The sequence below is a fragment of the Cyprinodon variegatus genome, unplaced genomic scaffold (genome assembly GCF_000732505.1).
Source record: "Cyprinodon variegatus isolate N-32 unplaced genomic scaffold, C_variegatus-1.0 Scaffold294, whole genome shotgun sequence".
Lineage (NCBI taxonomy): Eukaryota > Metazoa > Chordata > Actinopteri > Cyprinodontiformes > Cyprinodontidae > Cyprinodon > Cyprinodon variegatus.
This window is the reverse complement of record NW_015150747.1, coordinates 722,382-743,487: the sequence shown is the minus strand read 5'-3', so window position 1 is coordinate 743,487 and position 21,106 is coordinate 722,382. Positions and strand designations below refer to the sequence as shown.

General features: G+C 39.4%; 1 protein-coding gene across 4 annotated transcripts in view; it reads left to right on the top strand.

The window, feature by feature from the left end:
• The window catches only part of il34 (interleukin 34), a 104,012-nt gene that overhangs the window by 15,840 nt on the left and 67,066 nt on the right, over positions 1-21,106 (top strand). For 2 of the 4 annotated variants that reach the window (XM_015383805.1, XM_015383806.1), the window contains exon 2: positions 3,430-3,671. In XM_015383805.1, the coding sequence (XP_015239291.1) occupies positions 3,632-3,671 (40 nt within the window). In that variant the 5' untranslated portion in view covers positions 3,430-3,631. Of the gene's footprint in view, positions 1-3,429; positions 3,672-13,960; positions 14,078-14,147; positions 14,349-21,106 lie in introns of those variants that run through there. The other 2 variants (XM_015383807.1, XM_015383809.1) reach the window with 2 other exon arrangements.

Genomic DNA, 21,106 nt, shown 5'->3' with positions numbered 1-21,106 from the left:
GATATCAAAAAAGTACTCCAGAGTGTTGTTCAGCATGGGGGTGAGTAGAAAATGAAGGCTAATCATGTTTTGGGTGTACTATTCCTTTAAGAAGAGGAAGTTATCATATCTGATCATTTTTTTCTCATGAATATAAGAATTCTATCACAGCATCTTACCTTTTAGCAAAAGAGGCTCGACCTCAGTTCGGCTTTTGTTCCAGGAGCAGGTTTGAGCTCCCTCCATTTTTTGACAACTGCTTGTCTCAGCATCAAAGTGAAATACAGATGAAAGCAGACAATAACCCAAAAATAAAAAAGCCGCAGCATAAGGAAAAATACAGTTAAAAGTTGTTAATAACAGCAAAGTAAAAAAAAAATCAAGAAGGGTGCACAAAAAAAGAGTCACTTTAACAACGGTACAAAATATGTTTGTATATATATGCATGTAAACCTCCAAGCAAAACTTTATTAGAAAGTTAAAGACGGCAAAGCAGCAGGGATTTAAACACTTACTGGGTTTGTGAGAAAAAATGAGGGTTATAAAGTCTAACAGCTGCAGGGAGGAAGGATCTGCGAGAACAATCATTTTTGCTTTTACGATGCAGCAGTTTGTCAGTGAAACAGCTCTGCAACAGCCTCATGCATGGACTGGGACACATTGTGTTATTTTTGTCAGGGTTCATCTCTCTCCCACCACCTGCACTGTGTCCAGGGCGCATCGTCGGACAGAGCTGGCCTCTTGATGAGCTTATCTGAGCGCGAGCAGGAGATAAGCTGCCGCTCTAAAGAACCACGCCACGGAGGATGGCTGATGGCTCCACAGAGAATGAATGAATGACTGAACTAAGACTGAGCACTGATACTGATTAATAAAGGCTCTTTATTAAACGATATGCGTACTTATGCAACCTGGCTGCCATTAATTTTTTTTTTACGCACATTTAAAAATACTTACCCAAAATGCTGAACATTGAGATACATCAGTTCTAAAGTTAAGAAGACATACAACGATAAAGCTACTCATGCAAACGACCCAAAAACATGAACACCAGGATAAAAAAGAGGAGCTTTAAATAATGATTTGAATGAATGAGTGGAGAATCCTGATGAACATGGAGAGGAAACCTGTTCCCTAAGCGCAAAGTACCCCAGAGCTTCAGTGTTGTCCTCAGAAAGTCACCTGACCGGCTGCTGAGCTGAGCTGTAGCGCGTGAAACAGAGAACAGGTGAACAGAACAGAAAATTCTTATTAATGCCACTTCCTGCAGCAGATTCAACTGTTTTGGTGGTCATTTAGGTGATCATATCAAGTTTAACATGAAAACATGTAAGGAATTACTTTAAAGGAATAGTACACCCAAAACATGATTAGCCTTCATTTTCTACTCACCCCCATGCTGAACAACACTCTGGAGTACTTTTTTGATATCTCAAATGCATCTGGAGATCTGGGAGGCTTCTTGCTGTCTGCTGACATTCAAATAATGGAGGTCTATGGCGCCCGAGGCAGAAAGGTCCATAAAAGTCCACAAAAAACGTGTCAATATTCCTCCATACTGCTCGTCCAATGTATTCCAAGTGTCCTGAGTGGGTAGCATCCAGAATTTACTCGAAACAGAATCATTTAGAATGTTTTTTAGAGCATAAACAGTAGTGTATAGGATTTCCTGAAAGCGCGTTCACGAGTCTACGGAAACCGCGGCAGACCAAACCAGATGAAAGTGCGCATTCAGCTCGGCAAAGAACTCATGCTCTTCCTCAACACTGAAGTCCTCAGACATTTTTCTTTCGTTGTTTCTTTCTTTGCACAGGTAAACAGCACATTTCTTCTTCTACGCTTGCATTATCGGCAGAGCAGACGCTGAATGCGCACTTTCATCTGGTTTGGTCTGCCGGCTTCCGTAGCGTCATGAACGCGCAGGTGCGCGCTTTCAGGAAATCCTATACACTACTGTTTATGCTCTAAAAACATTCTAAATGACTTCGTTTCGAGTAAATTCTGGATGCTACCCACTCAGGATACTTGGAATACATTGGACGAGCAGTATGGAGGAATATTGACACGTTTTTTGTGGACTTTTATGGACCTTTCTGCCTCGGGCGCCATAGACCTCCATTATTTGAATGTCAGCAGACAGCAAGAAGCCTCCCAGATCTCCAGATGCATTTGAGATATCAAAAAAGTACTCCAGAGTGTTGTTCAGCATGGGGGTGAGTAGAAAATGAAGGCTAATCATGTTTTGGGTGTACTATTCCTTTAATCCCTGGACACCTGCATCAATATATATGTATATTTCAAATAAAAAAATCCTAGAAGGAAAAATTCAGTTTCTGTACAGCCCATCCAAGAACACAGAAACACAGAAAAGACAAAACACAGACATTATACTCGGTGTCCGAGGCCTTGCTGCTGTTCAATCGGAAAAACTCACACGGAGAGAAAAGACAATTAGAAGAAATTTATTGATACAATTACTTAGTCTTTGGCGCTCAGACCTCGGCAGAAAACATAGCACTGAATTTTGATAGATATGAATGAACAGGCGTAAAGAACAGGTCAGTTCCCCCCCCAGGCCTGAAACTGGTGGTGGAGTGGAGATAGATGAAGTTGGTCAGTCTGCTGGTTAGAGAGACGGTCTGCTGAGCTTTATGGAGCGATCCAGTGGACTGCATGAGCTGATTCTAGAGCTTCACTCAGGGACCTGGAAGATGGAAGTCCAGCTTGGATAACACAGGTTGAAAGAACCTGTCCATGATGAGCAAGCATGAAGGGACAGTGGGGAGGAAAAACTCCCCATTGGGAAGAAGCCTCTGGCAGAACCAGGCAGAACATGGCTGTCTTCTGCCTGACCTGTTGAAGTGAGAGAGGGAATGCAGGAAGAGTCCAGGAGGAATGAAACTGAAGGAAGTCCCACAGCGCATTTACCGCCTGCGCACCAGGAGCAAACAAGTTGTGGATCGGAGGCCTTTTAAGGTGAACTTTGGATGCTGATTGGCTTTCGTGGAGTTGTGGTTCAAAGCTGATTGGCTGTGTCGAGGGCGGATGAAGGCAGCCTAGGCTCCATTTATAGAAAAATAAAAGGATCACAATGGGGAAGAGGAGTGAAAGAAAAGACATATTTGAAATTTATCCATAAAGGATACAGTCTGAGATTGCAAAAACTGTTTTTGTATATATTAAAAAAGGTTATTTCCCTTTAACTCAACGCCAAACTGTTTTGTTTTTATCATTCTATTTAAAGACAAACACAATTGTGTGACATTTATAACGGCTAATGGTAATGGAAGTAAGAGCACATGCTATCTTGGGTGTATACGTAATACAAAGCGTTTGTTGCAAAATTGCAAAAAGGGCGTCAAGAGGTTAAGCTTCTGTCGTGTGGTAGAACTGGTATAGAAGAAGGTCATACCTGAGATTTTCTCACCTCTCTTCTCTGTTGTCTTTCAGACTGTTGGCTGCAGAGTTTGGAGCCGTGAACTGTCTCAGTCTGTCTGAGAGAGGCTCACAGGTTGCCATGAAGACCTGAGGCGGGGCGGCCCTGCGTGCCCCTCTGCACACCCAAGAGCTGCAGACGCCGGTGTCGTGTGTGTGTGTGTATCTGTGCGAACACACTGTGCTGCGTTTAGAGCCCTGCGGAAAGCCGACCAGCATGCTGCAACCGTCCCTGTGCTTCCTGGGGGGGCTTTTGGGTAAGAGACACGAGCCTCTTTTTTGCTCTTCCTTGAGCCCCATCTCCATCTGAGCGCAATCTGCTGACAGCAGGAAACCTTTCTGAAGCATGTCAATAATATGTGAGGATTGTGGGACGGATCGTCAAGCTGCAGGAGAATGCGTGTGTTCAGTTTACCGCCTGGAGTTCAAAAATGTCTGTTTTGAAACCTCTGCATCTGGTTTTAGGTACTTTTTTGGGAAACAGCAGGATATTTTAAAGATGCTGCAAGACAAAAACAGTTCACACCATCATGGATGTTTAACTAGATCAGCTTTTCTCCAAGGTTTGCATGGGTGGTCTGCATTGTGTCAAAACTTTTCAGTTCCATTGACGGACATGTTTACAAACTGCAAAGCAGGATAATGTCCATGTGTTGCTGCCAAAATGAGGTTTATGGTGGACAGCCATGTTTTCTCCTTACTTCATGCATGCTTATATCTTCAGAAAAAAAAACCAGAATTGTCCAGAACCGGATGTAGAACTTTGGTCACCAGCTGCTTTGTGAGTGAATACAGTTTGTTTTGGCTGCTCCTGTTCAGCTGTAAATGGCTGACCCAGGTGGATCTACTACGGCTGGATTTCAGAGGTCCTTTTATTTCTGTTTTATTTGAAGGCGACCTGCCAGACAAATTAAACCCTTTTTTTATTGCATATTTTCAACATGTTTATGAAAACACAATAAAGATCTGCTTTTGATCTTGTTGGGATGCTGAATGTTGGCAAAAGAGAAATGCAGTGGTCTAAACAAACAGCACTGATAAAACAATATGTACTGGATTGCAAATAAAGCAAAGCATATCAAATCAGAGTGTCTTTAAGTTGGAATAAATATAGATTAATATTTTGACCCAACACATCAGATATGGGACCAAAATGAAATATTTTTTACAGTTTTCGTTTGGGATCAGGTTGCAACCTTCAGGTAATGCTTATAAATAAAAAACTTTTCCATTGGTGATAAAATAATATTTGTCTGTTGAATTTTAATTAGAGAAGGGCGTGTTTGGGTGCTACAATTAGAGCAGTGCAGCACTTTCAAACGCATAATATCATATGAAATACATATTAATATATTCAACTAATTCATTCGTAGTTTATAGTGACTTGAAAAATTGAAAAATTGACCAAACCACCTTAGTTGTTCAAGAGATATGATGTAAACTGACACTGGATAGACTTTTTTATAAGGGCATTTTTACAGCCCCTTGGCTACATCTGGCCCTTTGCATCACTCACAGTCTGAAATCAAACACACATCAAATGTGTCTGCACATAAATCAGTTCTGTAAAAGACTGCTGCGGTCTTCCTGTTTGCTAACTACATTAGCACTTAAAAGGGTGCTCTGCTGCAAAGTGTTGAACATTAGATTGTTTTTTCTTTACAAAAGGAATTTACAGAATGCAGCCTACTGATCTTTCTGGGGGGTGTCCCACAAAGCTCTGCTCTCGGACCTCTCCTTTTTCATTTTGTCGGCTGCCAGTTGGTGTCATTTTCCCAAAAGAAATGTACTGTATCCTTTTATTCTTACGGTAATAATGCGTATAAGGTGGATTTTTGCACTTTGGCACATTGGTCAGTGCTCTGACCAGCTTCTCGATGACTGTCTTATTGGTCCTATTTATAGGTAAATCCACTGGATTTTCTACATTTCAATTATTCTTGTTACATTTTTTTTCCCTAAATCAATCTTTTTAAGGGTAAGGTGGATGTATGGATGTCCTAATGTCTCCAGCAGGGCCCCTAAATTGATCTTTCCTCTCTGGCCTCACATGGTAAAACTCAAATTTCACACTTTGTAATGAAGACAGATCCTTCCCCAAATCTTGACTGTTAAAAAAAGGTGGTTGTAAAATTCCACTTAAATGATTACCGGTAAGCTTGTTCTGTCTAAAGACAAAGAAACATATTTTTATTCCAATGCTTTTTATTTGAGGACAGGTTAAACAATTTTAGCATGTCAACAACTGGTGCTAATTGCACTTTAAAATTCTGATACTGCATTAATTCTGTGAGATCACACCAACCATTTGGTTTTCAAGCATGCTTTGTCCTCTCATGAGCAAACACTTGAGCATAGGATACAAAACTAATCAGCTTCCACTCATTACCAAAACTGTGGGCAATATATACAAACATTTCTACAAAATTAATCCACTACAGGTGGAATAATATTGCAACCGGAGTAGTTGGTTTAGTCCTTTTTTAAGTGATGCTTTTATATATTTAAGCACTTACACAAAAATATTTGTCTTTCAGTTTAATTTCTGTTGCGGATCTCATGACCCCAACAGGTTGATCACCAACCCCAAGTGGGGTCACGACCCCAGCTTTGGGAATCAATGGGCCTCATGCAACTACATCTTCATATACTTATGGTAAATTTCTCTTAGTTTTTCTCCTATTGTGGGCTTTTACATGACAGTCAGATTCAACAAACAATAACTGCAATAATTATTGGAAATTGTCCTCATAAAAGTGATGTAGGCCATAAGTGAGTGTGCGCTCCAGATAAATGTAAATCTGAATAATTACCACCCTGATTTTTCCATAGAAGGCTACAAATTCCCACGCCTCTGACAATGACACAGTCTTTCCTCCACCAGACCCAAACAACCACATTCAGTGTGATAACAAAGCCAAGGAGCTGCCATGAAGGGAAATAAATGAAAGTCTCACCGTTAGGAGCTTTGCTGAGCTTTCATCCATATTCTGTTCCAGATGTTATTTCTATAGTAGCTTGACCTCACATAGAGTCACTGACTGTTTTCTCTTTGGACAAACTGACAGCAAATGAAACCAGAGTCCCTGAAAACCGACATGCCAGCTGCAGGTGTAGTGACCCATAGTTCTTTCATCAGCCAATAAAAATGTCATTAATAATTGCAGAGCTGCATAATATATACTGATGCAGCCTATTAAAATGAACATTTGCTTTTAAGAAACAACAAATGTCATTTATTGATAAATTGGGATTGGATAACAGCTGACTGATTGAACAAGACTCCTAAGTCCGTCTTGAGTAATCGGAAAATTTGTACGTATGAGTGATTTTCTCCTAAATCACTTGTACATACTATTTAAGAAGGAATATGTGCGTATGAATGATTCTGGCATGGGGCCCAATGCTCTAAAGGTTTCAGATTAAAGTTATAAAATGCATTAAACAGTATAATCCTTCTGAAGTTAGACAGTTTTATGTATTGGTCTTTTGTAAAGCTTGACTTTAAATGTGGTAATGTTATAATATGTTGGTAAAAAGAAACAAGAGGAGCTCTAAACAGAATAAAAGGCAGGATGATGGAAAACATAACCCGAATATTTTCTCTCTCATATGGAGGAACCCAGATTTAGGATATTTCTTCTCTTGTTATAAAATATCTGACTCATTTTATAGCTTTTAATTTCTGGGTAAAAAACAAACAAGCAGCTTTTACGGGGAAAAACATGTGAGAACCTCCTAGAAACATGAGTTTAGACTGGTCAGTGGTCAAAGTTATAAATTATGACTTATTCGTACAATCTATTATGTTTTTTCTTTAGTCCTATTTTTTTAATCTGGGTCGCTACTAGATACTATTTGCTATATTGTGGCAAAAATGTAACAATGCAAACTTATTTGGACATAAAGGCAAAGATTATTATTATTGTTAACATTATGACACTTAACTTTAATTTTCCTAACTGAGGCAAAACCATTCAGTATAGAAGAGTTTCTGAAGGATTGAAACTGGCAGAAATAAAATATAAACCACTGCAAAGTAGCTTGTAGGTATCTAAAATACTTAATAATGCAGATTTAATAAAATAAATAAAATATGGTTTAACTATACAATGCATATATTTACCACCTCACAGATGGGAAGAGAGTTGCAGTTAGCATATAGATCCACAGATGGGAGCTATAAGTTAGCAGTTTTACACACTAATTTATTGTCCAGTGATAATTCACTCCAAGTAAATAGACCAGCAATCTTCGAAGCTCATAAAAAAAACTTCAAATCAAATTTACATGCTTGCATTTTGTGCAAAGGCAAATCAAAATAAAATCTTAATTTTGATTTTTTGCAAACTGATTCAGCCCTTATATAAAAACATTAACGTATTTCTCATGTTTTAAATTAATTGGTTCATTTCGATTGTGTTGTTTTACGTACTGGGCAAGGTATAGATTTCCACTTTAATACCACAACGCTGCCAGTTTTGGTTTTATAGATTTAAGCCCTTTAATAGAAATATATGAATTCTAAGTCACTTTACTGTCAGCTGAAACAGTATAGTAGAAAACACCAACAGTAAGAGTATTAACCCTTTATAGGGCAAGGTGGTGTTTTTGATCACTTGCATAGCCCTTACAAAGGGAGTCCCCTGTCACTTAGTGAGGTCTAGAAGCACAAGATCTATATCCATAATTCAGCTATGATATTGCGACATGGCTGCACATCTTATTTTGGCATTTGATCAATTAGATGACCCCTTGAATGATTTATTACCTATTGTAAATTAAGTTGAAAAAAAAAGTTAAGTCAAGAAAAAAAGGTAAAGTTAAAAAGTTAATAAGCCTAGTTAACTATTATATTTAGGTTTATAAACTAAGAAATGTAAGTGCCAGTATCAGCATTGATGCCTCTTAGGTTATGTTGTACAAAAAAAATGTGTTTCTTTTACTCTTAGAGTGTTTTTCATGATTTTCTTTTCAAGAGTTTTTGTTATTTTTCTTAATATATTTGGAAAAGTTGGCATTTTTATTACATTGACATTAATTTTTCCCATCAAAATGTTTTGAATGTTCCAAAGGCAATAAGGACTTGTCCTGGATTCCAATAACACTATTGGCTTGAAATAGTGAATCAATTTTTATATTCTTTATTTTAATTTTAGGGGCCCCTTTATCTAAGGCCTCTCATCCATAAACCAGATGCTTCCTAGTCGCTCCCAAGAGGCTGCGTAAACTGGGAGCTGATAGAGCTTAAGTGGAGGGAGTGTTAGAAGATATTATATCACAAACCTATTTCCTGACTTTTCCTAACGCTGTGCAGACCCGCAAAGTGTCTCTGTTAGTGGAGAACAGATTGCTGCTCACAGATTACAAGATGACCTGACACAATCAGTCTAAACATACAGGGAAGTGTGAAAATCTGCACACTTTGCTTTTGAGAGGAGATAAAGCAGCAGACATCAGCAGTGACGTCTCGTTGCAGTAAGCCTAGCGCCATTCTCCCGCGTTACAAACAAAATCAAATGAACTACTAGACACATCTGCAATCAACAACAATTATTTAAGATTTCCAGAGGACTTCACCATTGAAATTCACCAGAGCTATAGTGAAACTGACAGTGCCCACATGCATGGCAGTTGGATGTTGGAATACATCGTAAAAATGAAAAAAAAAAATTGTTATTTCACCTTTCTGATTCCTGATCTTCCACGGACGGGTTCGTCGTTGGATTGCCAACTTGAAGAGGGAGGATTTACCATCGAACACGTCATTAATCCGTTACTCTCCGCTTCGCATAGTGGACTGGTCGTCCCCATTATGGATAATAGTGCATTTTGACAAACACCAGATACAACTGTGGGACTTGCTCAACAGCCGCTACCACACCATGACAAACCGTTAGGTGGCAGTAGTGTTCTTTGACAAACTTGGATGTCTCCAATAAAGCACATTCAAATGAAATTACACTTAATTAAAAACACTTATCATTTATTGAAATGTATGTAATAATTTCATACTTAAAGTACTTTAAAGAGTTTGTATTGTGAATGTAATAGGACTTCTCCTTTAAGAGATGCAACAATTAAAAATCAGAGCCGACATTGACATTGGTATTGCTGTGATAACCAGATTTTTGGACACTGCGAAGAACCAACCACAGTGCTGACATCATTCTCTGCTTCAGTTATGCTTCAGTTAAACACCCACAATCCCCAGCTGCATTGCAATTACTGTCACATGACCAAACATCCCCCTCCTGAAACAAAAACACCAACTGAATGGAAATGAATATTGGTTATGAATATCGGCCCAGTGTGACTCATAGGACTGAAACATTAATGCCCACATATCCTGATTCTTTTCAGAATAAAGTTTTAGTGAATATTTCTATTCCCAGTCCCATCCAGCATTGAATAAAGAATAACGTCTGCATTGTCCCGCTATGCAGGGAGGATACGTTGGGCTGTTAACTGTTCAGGCAGAAAGGGTTACATTTGATGTTATAATAGACTAGAGAGAACAGGGGGTCCGCGACCCCTAGGGGGTCAACAGAGGTACTGCATGGGGGTCGCGAAAGTTTTGAAATTTGTTTTGCTAATTAAAATGTCTTTAAATCCACATTAACATGAATTCAACACATGTAAACAGATAAATGGAGGCAGAAGATGTCTTTCAGTCATCAATGCACACATTCAGCGACACACAGGAGCTCTTTCAAGCTGGGCACCGTTTCATTCACAACACCTGTCCCATCAACCAGAAGAAATACTTTAATAATCCCAGGGTGAAATTACTTTTTGTTTACATGACTCCATCTGTAATAGAGTGACTATAGGACCAGTTTGATAGAACACAATTTAATACATTAATTATAATCAGGGGGTCCCCGCTCTATCTCGCCATCAGTTTTGGGAATCTTAGCCTGGAAAACGTGGAAGACCCCTGGACTAGAGGAAAAAGATAGGAATCCATCCTCTGCTGTCCTTTGTATTGTGGTCAAGTTTTCTCAGCTGCATGTAAAGTTGCGACCTACTCTGATTGGGCCGACCGGTTCGTCTGTGGCTGAGCCGTGCTAACCAAGGACGGGGAAGTGAGGAGACCATGGAGAGGATAAACTCTGTGAGGGATGGCTGCCCAGTGAGTCACTGAACTGAACCAGATCTGAATCTGCTTTCCAAACAGAGGTTAGGGTTAGCTAACCGTTCTATTGTTTTCTTAAGCCTTTCTAAACCTGTCATTATTTACATTCCCTTTCACACCGAGGGTTGAAATGAAATGTCCGTGTCTGTTGGCAGAATTCAGCTTCCATGTTAGCCTTTGGTGGCTCTGAGGCGGAGTGACCCTGTCCTGTTTGGGATACAGCCCTGTTTCCTTTTGAGAATAAATATGTTTTCCATCTTCCATCTGCCTCTTCAGTTCTGTTTGTTTTTACTCTGGAACTGCAGCTCTTCGCTTTAGATGCACACCACATTCTTTTCGACTGCTTTAATAAAAATCCCACTTTCCTGATGTCCTACGGCCTGCCTTGAAGTGACCCGTTTGTCTCGTTTAACCATTGACCACAGGTCTTGTGTGTTTTTAGAAGCCACTCTGGCTGAATTTGCAACCTGTTGCTGGTTTGCAAATAGACACAGAAAGGAGTTGATCCTGTTTCTGTTCCTTGTTTGGTGGAGTTTATCTGAAAAAGGCAAATCTTCCGGATTATGTTCTATGAAATGAAAAGACAAAGCCGTAGTAGATCCACCTGGGTCAGTTTAATGTGTTCCTCACTTAAATTAAATTTGTTTGAGTAGTTATGACTCTTGTAGAAAAGAGCTGAGGACTCGCTTGGAGGATTAAAGCATTCAGGAGACTAACTGAGCAGGGAGGTTCCCACACCGAAGGGTTTCAATCATTAATGAACTCATATCTCACTCTTGGACTCTGCAAATACTTCCTGCATACTTCCTTCTTGCTAGAGGAAAAAAACCAAGCTGGGAATATTTACGCTGCTTTGACCGTTATATAGAAACAGCAGAGTGTGGTGAGTGGCTAAAGAAGCCAAATCAGGTGATTGAGTAAAACCGTTATCTTTCTTTGATTTTCCTTTTTTCTTTTCTATACATGTTTATGTTTCTTATTCAGGACCACATGTGATGCCCTTCTGTTCTCAGGGGCCTTAAAAGCCTTGTAGGGAACAAAGATTGGTACATTTCCTTAATGTAATATAATAGAGTTAGAGGTACAGTTTGAGCCAAGTGTAGATTAAGACTAGGAACATGGGGAAGTGATCAGATTAATGGAAGTTCCTGTGTGTTAAGATGTGGTGTTTGAAGTTGAAGCAGCTTCAACATTCCCATCTCAGCTGGAAGAGAAGAGGAAAACCATCATCTGTGTTGTTCTTTGACGGGACGCCTGTTTGGAATGGAAATAAAATCAATCAGACGTATCTGTTCCCACACTGCTGGGGAAACCCAAACAGGTCATCAATCAAAATGTTCGGCTCACTGGGCATTAAAGCGCTGGGCATTTGGTAGCCATATCGTTCTACACTGTTCATGTGTAGAAAATTTCTACACAGATGCCGGTGGGAAGCCTTGTCCTGCTGGAGCTCCACGTCTAAGCTGTGTTTTTGTCAGCAGCAACATCAATCCAACTTTAAATGGCTGACAGAAAGTTGGGTTTTACCTCACTGTCAACATTTTCAATCCTTACGTTGGATAAATTATGGGTACACGGTCATTCGACATACGCTCTGGACTCTTTATGAATATGTCCAAAATTGAAAAAAATACCTGATGCTGACCATCAAGGTATGACCGGAGCTTAAAAAAAATATGCACATGTGTAATTGGTTGCACAGGCTCCTCTCCTGTGGAACCAACTACCAGTTTTAGTCCGTGAGGCAGACACCCTGTCTACTTTTAAGGCTAGGATTAAAACTTTCCTTTTTGATAAAGCTTCTAGTTAGAGTGGCTCAGGTTATCCTGAGCTATCTCTATAGTTATGCTGCTTTAGGCTTAGACTGCTGGAGGACATAGGGACCCCTTTTTCATCATTCTGCTTTGCTCTGCAGAACTCCTTTGTTCAATCTATAACGCTAAGCTCTCTCTGCTTTTTCTCATAGTAGCTTCATCTGGTCTGTTCCTGTTTGGCTGTGACTCCATCCTGGAGATCAGCTGTGCTCCTGCCATCAACACCTTTGTTTATAGATGTTTAAGCTCATCCTTTTTTCCAGTCCAGTTTCTCTTACTGGGACTGGCTGGATGTGCTCTCTTAGTCCTCTGACGTGGGTCTTGCTTGGAGCTCGTCTGCCTGGCTATGTGTTCGCTGGATGGGGCCACCTGTGGAGCTGGTTGACAGTTGCCTTTTATCTCGGTTTCTTTCTGTATGTCTGCTTCTGCTCAAACTGAGCCCGTTTCTGCTGTTTTTTCCTCTCCACTGTCGCTACAACCATGCTTAATGTGAGGGATTGCCTTGAGTGTCAATCAGTCGATGCAATCAACTAGTTTTCCTTAGCTAGAAAACCTTTAATGAATTTGACTGGATGATCTGGTGAACTGTAAAGTGCCTTGAGATGACGTGTGTTGTGAATTGGTGCTATAAAAATAAACTGAATTGAATTAATTGAAAGTGTCCGGGTTGAAAGTTACCTGGCTAAAGTTAAGCTGTAAAAACTAGTTTGGTTTATGAAATTTAAATAAGCGAAATTTAAGGTTGTAAGAAAAAACAAAAAACAATAATAATCGAGCTAATACTGAACAGTAAGCTGCAGCTACAGATATATACCACCCTGGTTAATATCATGGAATCACCATAGGTTTTCCTTCCACACACATGGATATCTAAGGGATATTTTTTTTAAATCTTTACTTTGGTTGACTGTTGTCTTCTTTGGTTCTCTGTTTTTTGTTCCTCTCCTCTTATACTGGTGTGGAAGCAGACTTATTGGAGTTACTGTAAATCTTCTATGTTTCTATTTTTGCTGTTTTGTTTTATTTTCTCTCTTATCATTCACTCTTTCCTATCTCTGTCTCACCTTAGTTCTTACCTCCTCTTTCTTTCTCACCTCCCTTTCTGTCTCTGTGTGCGTTGCATTTTTCATATTCAAGCACCAAGCGGAGCCTTATGGCAACAGCCATAATGGTCAGAAAACATGTTTTTAAAAAGTCTGACTTCTGTGTAGTGTCCCCTTTAACAGAAAGATTATAGTCTAAATGAACTGACTGAACAGATTACGTTTTAAGGTTTACTTTTACCTGTCGAAGCTGTCTGCCATTGCACAAGAGGCCGGCAATGGAAAACAAGAGGGTAGCTCCTTCCAACGCGTGTCCGTCTTTAACGAACGTCACTGTTGAGGTGTTAGATGCCTTTCTGACATGTGAAAAGTATTTAGTCTGAATGAAGCGTACATGTAGGCAAACGCTGTGTCCAAATGCAGGCAGTGTTTTGAATACCAGCAAAGTTGTGTAGTTTCTCAACAGCTTTTCTACATCAGCTTCCTTTATCTCCGCTTTGCATGGAAACAGCAGATAACATTTTTTTACGCCGTCACACCTCGCTGCTGCTTTCAAAGATCTTTGTGGATCTGAGACTTTAATCTTGGGGAGGACTTAACCCTCCCACCATGACATGTCTGAACCTCTATGCTGATAGCGAGCTGTAAAGAAGACATCCCTCCATCAGGTACTAATTTAGAGATTAGAAAGCAGACCTCTGATATGTATGAAGAAGTGGTTCTGATGAAGATCTTTCTCAGGGTAATTTTAGCCGTGATCCATATCTGCTTCCTCAACATGAAAGCCCGGAGCAAACACTCTGATTACTTGAAGGAGAAGCTCTGAGCCATCTTCTCACCTCGGGTCTCTGTGGAAAACTGATGGAACAAACTGATGGAACCGGTTTGTGTTCTTACATGGATCTTGTGTTGAAGAAACCTTGTTTTAAAAGGATTGAGGTATGGATTTCAAGAGTCTTTTCCTGAACTCCACGCTGGTTTGATTAGAATATTTGTGGCCATAGTTATGTTTAAACCTCTGGCCACACATCCATGTTTCCATTTCATTTTCAGTCTTTTAGAGTTTAGTTTGAAGTCTCATTTCTTTATTTGCATTTTCATGTTTTTGTTGTTTAACTGTTGTGGTTAACATCTTAATCACCACTGATTCTTGGTTGTTCCTGATCTTCTTCATCTATAATGCTCTCAGACTTTTTCAGATTGTTATCAGTGATTGGTTCATTCCTCAGTTTGTGTCCTGACTTGCTGCGTATTCCTGCTCTCATGTCTTGCATGTCACTTCTTCTGCAGCAGCCATCTGTCATGGGTTTAAATCCAGCCCAGAGGCTTTCTGTGGCTCAGGGTGTTGCTGAGGCACCCTGAGTGGCAGTCTGTCAGATTCTGTCCTTCTCAGAAACAGAACCCCTCGGATCTAAACCAGTAGGCCACCACTCCTCCATTATTCTCCTTCTATCTGCTTTCCTGTTGCTGCTCAGTAAAAGTATCAAGGGGTCAAGTATCAGATGAAAATCATAGCCGCGGTCTGTTAAGAAGGACCTTCAGTCTAATCTAACCGGATCACCTCCTTCCACGTCTAGCCTGTTAAAAAAAAACAGTCAGGATTTGTTTCATAGAGTTCTTCACTAATTAAAGGGGTGATAGAATGATTCTATAGTGTATTTGGTGCTGGTCCTTAAGGTCTCTGAATAGGGTGTAACATTGTTTGGGCTGAAAATGGCATATTTGCTGTTCTATGAGCCCTAATGCAAGCCTGGTTAAAAGCCCTAGAATGGAATGAGAGGTTATCTTCCCTTTATGGTATGCTCATGAATATGTAGATGAGCTGTGCGCTGATTGGTTGAGAAAGCACTCACTCACTGAAACGTCTAAATTGTTCATATAGTAGGGTGACCAGACGTCCTCTTTTTCCTGGCCATGTCCCACTTTTCATACCTAAAAAAATGTCTAGGGGGAATTTCAAAATTGTCCGGGATTTTGGTCGACTACATTGCAGCACGTAGTTCAAACACACTGGGGACTCGAACTGAGCCGTCAGCTCCAGGGCTGGTCCAGGAACCCCTGTGGACGGGGGCAGGCAGCCATAACTAAGCCATACTTACAGTTTATGGTTATGATGGCCTTACGGTCGGAACAGCCCCTCGATTTAGTAAAAGTTTAGCAAATCCTGCTTTGAACTGTAGAAGATTTTGAAAGCTGTCTTTGGTAAAGTCCTTAGAGCAAATGAACAGGTGAGCATCAAACTTTGCAGGGATCTTCTGATAGACAAAAATGTCTATTCAAGTCTTCGGATCCTTTGGAAGACTGTGGAACAATGCATGCGTGCCCATGGTTCTGGCTCATTTTCAATAGAAAAACTGCCTGCTTTGTAATTCTTGTAGAAGTAAACTCAGCTGTAAACTAAACAGCTAAACTGGTGTCTTACATCTCCCTCTATTCATGTTATTGGGCCGTAAACCAGTGGGCTGGTCTTTATGTCATTTTCGGGGCGTTAGAAAAGTACAGGCCAGAACCAAATAAAGCAACATCCCAGAGTTTACGTCAATTTGGTGCTTCGTTTGGATTCGTCCGTTTTAAGGTGGAAGTTTAGAATTGTGATATTTGCAGAGAAAGGAGGCGTGGATGGGGTTTAAACTTCTCTGTACGTCCATTTCACCCACTGAACTACCGTTATTCATCTATGACAATGGAAACTCTGTTTTGCATTCTATAACCCTTTTAGACATAGACTTAGACAGATTTTATTTCTCATTTTGTTTACACAAGTGTTAAACAAAAAAAATATTTATCTGGATCAGCTCTGGACAATTTCATCTTATTTAAAAGTGCAGCCTTGAAAAATAGTAAAAAAATAAAAAAAGTAAATAAATATATATATAAAAACAGTAATATAAACATATGACTGTAAATTTACAGTTTAAATTTTTTGTTTTTTGTTTTTTTTCTTTAAAGCTGTGGATCCTTTTCATCACCAAGGCTACAGCATTGAAAGTCTAGGAAATTAAAGTTTAATTTCATTTCAAGAGTTCTTTTCAGTAGAATGAGTTAAACTGACCATAAATATGAAAGATAAAGGATGAGAATTCAGCGGTCTTTTAAATATGGACAGAAAATTGGAGTAAAAATTAGAAAATATAACTTTGAAAAAGATATATTCTAATGTTACAAAAAATTTACTTTTAATAGTATTAATATGAAAAAGAAGAGGATTTAAAACTGAACTTTTATTTTATTGTTTTGTTCTCATCAACATTTTGTTAAAAGTTTGTTACTCATTGGGAAATAATACATTGTTGGAAAATGTTGATAGATATTTTTTTGTCAAACGACTGTAATGATAATGGTATAGAGATCAAAGTAAAAAAAAAACAATTTAAAAGATGTTTTTTTTTTTTATCCGGTATTATCTTTTTTTTTGTAAAAAGCTTCCCTGCAAAAGCTAAAATTGAAACCCTTTCAAATTGGTGTACCAGGGGTTGCAGATGATCAACGATAAATTACATGAAACAAACAGAAGAACCTGGAAAATAAAAGTAATTTTGCCACCTGGCTTCATTAGGGCCATAGTGGAGGGGCCAAAGAGCCACATGCTGCCCTGGAGCCACAGATTGTTCTAGATAAACACTTCTTATCACAAAGCCAATATAATAATTCAACTATTATTTATTTGGGCTGATTTTCTCATTTTTATTTGCCAAACAGGCTTTGAGCTGCAAGAGAAAATGATTGATTTGTTTATTTATTGGCTCTGCTGTAAATTTAATGAAGTGTTGCTTTTGCAGAAATACAGACCAGCCATGTTTTTTTTCTGAACTGAAGGTTATTAAAATAATGTTCCAACACCTGCTTCACGTCAGAGCTATGCTGCGGTGCTTTCTGGCCTTTTTTCCTCACAGCCGTACCAAAGAGTATGAATGTTTGCAGCTTTGCTCACTATTTTCTCACACGTATCCATCTGGTCTGATCTTAATATCCAGAGAATGCTTTGACAGACCTCCCTGGTTTGTGCCGATTTGTCCTTTTTTCTGCGCTGCATTTCCTGGATATTATCTTGTGGTCGCTCCGCAGGGCGGAGGTCAAATGATTGCTTTCATTGGTGGCTCGGAGAAACCATCAGCGGCTGTCAGTTATTTCTTTCTAACGGAAAGTTCTCAGTGCTTAACATGTCATATTTTTTAACGTGTTTCTGTCAGGAAACTCCCAATAAAAAGATATTTAGCTCTAAACCTTTAATCCCCTCCTCCCTCACTAATGGGTCCATGATGCCTGAACTTATAAGGTCAATTTAAATCATTTCCCCGTTAAATCTCTCACTGGAGGAATTAAGTCTGGATTGTTCAGCACCATGTCTAAGTCGAGTTGAACGCAGACCACGCTCTGAATCGCAGGTTTTCTTGCGAAATACGCACCTTTGCTCCCTGCTTTGCTACCTGTGGTTTTATTTTTAAAGGGGTCTTTCATCTAGCAGATGAAAGCCGGTATGCAACGCTCGCTGACTGGGAGCGTATTCTGGAAACCTGATGGTAGGAGAGGCTGTTCCTCTGGGAGTGAGAATGGACTCTGGATTTGCAAATCATGAGGGTCAAAGGTCACGGCAGCCCTCCCCCTCACCCTCTAGCTGTGTGGTATATATATCTGAGTCAGATGTCCTCACAGCAGCGCCTGAACCGAGGCTCTTTTCTGCCGTTAAATGCCGTGAACTGATCAGTTTTACTGGATAACTAAAGAATAATTTTCAGATTTAATAGACAAAGAATGTCCTGTTGTAATTATGCTTGTTTATTGTTCAGCATTTCTGTAGAAGTCCAAAGTCCTTTAATTTGATGTGTCAGGGCAATGAAGCAGTTATTTTTGCGTTAAGGCATAAAAAGAAACCCTTCAGTGAAAATGAGCCAGTGGCTGAAATGAAGCGTCCTTATTGTTAGGATAATTATCACTGAAGATGTGTGAGTTTATTACACCCTGGTATTGGCTGCCTGTTGCGTTTCACAACTCATGTTTTAATCAAATTTTCAAATTTGATTAAATCAAATAATTTTTTTTATTTGTTTATTTTCATTTTGTTTTTCATTGTGTGTGATACATGTACACTTGCGCCTTAATCCTTATTTATCTTGATATACTGTATATACCTTGATATACTGTATATATATTGTTTATTCTTAATGCACCTTTTTCCTGCACCTTCTTTAATTACTATGCCAATATGTGACCAGTAAATTTCTAATCTAATCTATACTAAGACAGTTCCTCTGTTTGAATACACAGTTATAATCATTATTCTGTACGTGGCAAAGATTTAGAAATGGATAGAGAGCGGCGTCCTTCAGCTAAGAACAAAGTGTAATATATCGATAAGGCTGGAGCCATGGATGTCTAAACATCTGCTAATGTGTATGATGTAAAATAAGATGTAGACTGGAGATGTATAAAATGCCTTTTTTACTGTTAATTGGGGCCACTTCCTGAGAGGTGAGCAGCTGCCTTCTGTACATTCTAAGAAATTTCTCCGACGCCGGGATAGAATTATCCTTCCAAAAAAAAAAACTGTCATGTGGACGCACTGTATATTAGAGATGTCCCGATCCAGGTTTTTGCACTTCCCATCCGATACCGATATTGTTTTTGGACTTCTGATCCGATACCGATACTGGCCGATACCAGCCTATCCGAGCATGTATTTAAGTTTAAGTTAAAGTATTTAGCCTTAGTTGTAAGACTCATGTTGAAAAGGGTTTTAGTACTCTTGATAACATCTAGCCAGCTGAATTAGGTGAGATTGAATAAAACACAATGCTTGGTAACAACAAACTTACCTGTTTATTAAGAGATAAACACAAACTGGACAAAATTATGAATAGCAATCTGAAATTGCACAGTGAACAGTAAAACCGTAAACAGTTAAAGGTGCAAGTATTACTGTAAGTTTTAATAAAAATGCAAAACAGACAAGAGTGGAAAATATTCTATTAACTTAGAATCAGGACTCTACTTGAAAAAAGACACTGCTTAAAAAAAAATCAGTGCAAATAACAGTGAACTATTACACAAAAATGCCTTATACTCCCCAATGTCCTCCACACCTAATCTCCATCTACACATCCTGCAGGATAAAATAATCCCACACAGCTGACATTTTCCCCGCTATCTTCCAATTCACCTGTTTTAATGGTTAGGTCGTGAGACAGACCCAAAAAGACCTGTGGGTGTGTTGAAGGTGTTCTGAAAAATGCGGACCGGATTCGGGGAACACTGTCGCAAAATAGTGGAATGGATCGTTTCAATCGGCGAAACTGGAAAATACGGACTGGATTTTTTTTAAACTGGATCGGCAGTCTGGATTAGCATTTTTACATGCTTTGCCGATACGCATTTTTTTGCCAATATCGGAGTCCGATCCGATACGTGGATCGGATCGGGACAAGCCTACTGTATATATCTTATATTTCCCATGCACTATTGTATTACTTTGGCACCTTCTTATTCTCCTTTGACTATTTTAGCTGATGTAACAAGTACATTTCTCCACTGTGAGATCAATAAAGTAAATCAATCAATCAATCAATCCCCACTGCGAAGCACGGTAGTGGCAGCACATGCTGAGTGGATGAGTTCCTTCTGCAAGGACAGGCAGTTTGGCCCAGTCAAATGAATGGCATGATGATGGCCTTACACTGCAGGGGGATCAACACAAATGCCCGCCACACTTTTCAGATTCTTTTAGTTTCTTTCACACTTGTGCTGTTTTGTTTTAATGTGAAGCACAAAAGAAGAAAATCCACAGAAGTTTGGGTTGGAATTCGAGTCACAGGCGTCAGCGATTAAGATGATGTAGACTGGAGATGTATAAAATGCCTTTTTAACTGTTAATCGGGGCCACTTCCTGAGAGGTGAATAGCTGCCTTCTGTACATTCTAAGCAATTTCTCTGATCTGAGTAAGATTACAATTTCTATGAGAATCTGTTGTCATGTCTCCTGGTTATTTAATACATATAAGTTATGAAGTGTTATTCAAAGAGTTTGTCTTGAGTGATAGAGAGATAGAGCATCAGGGTGAATACACATCTTTAGCATTATTATGTGTAACATGAACACAGAGGAAGGTCCGGTACTTGGACCGGATTGGACCCTGGCCCATGAGAGAAACCCCCGCTCATTAAACAGCTGGAGCCCCACTTTAATCTACCTCCTGTAGTGTGACGCCGGGGCAGAAATTTTTCCAGCAGCATGTCTGAGAACAGGTGTGTGATTGGTCAGGATATGGATGGGTGTTATATGCAGAGCTTACTCTTACTTCAGCTGCAGAGATCTGTCCAGCGATCTGGATAGTCTGAGGATAAGCTGGCAGAGGTGCTGAGAGGATATGAACATTTCTAAGTGCTATGGAGCATTTAGCTCTCCCTTCTCCTTATGAATCTAAAATAAACATCCTATCTGTTTTTCTGCTGCTGATGTGTTTTCTTTTCTGGCTGAGCTACAGGGGACATTCTTTGAGCTGGACACGGTTTATACAGGGTTTATGCAGGAATGATAACTTTAATTTAATGCTCTTTAATGCTCTTTCAATGCTCTTACAAATAATTTCCCTGCCATCAGCAAGTACCTATGACTCTCATATATATATATATATATACATACACATATTTATATGTATATGTCTACATATATATATAAATATATATATATATATATATATATA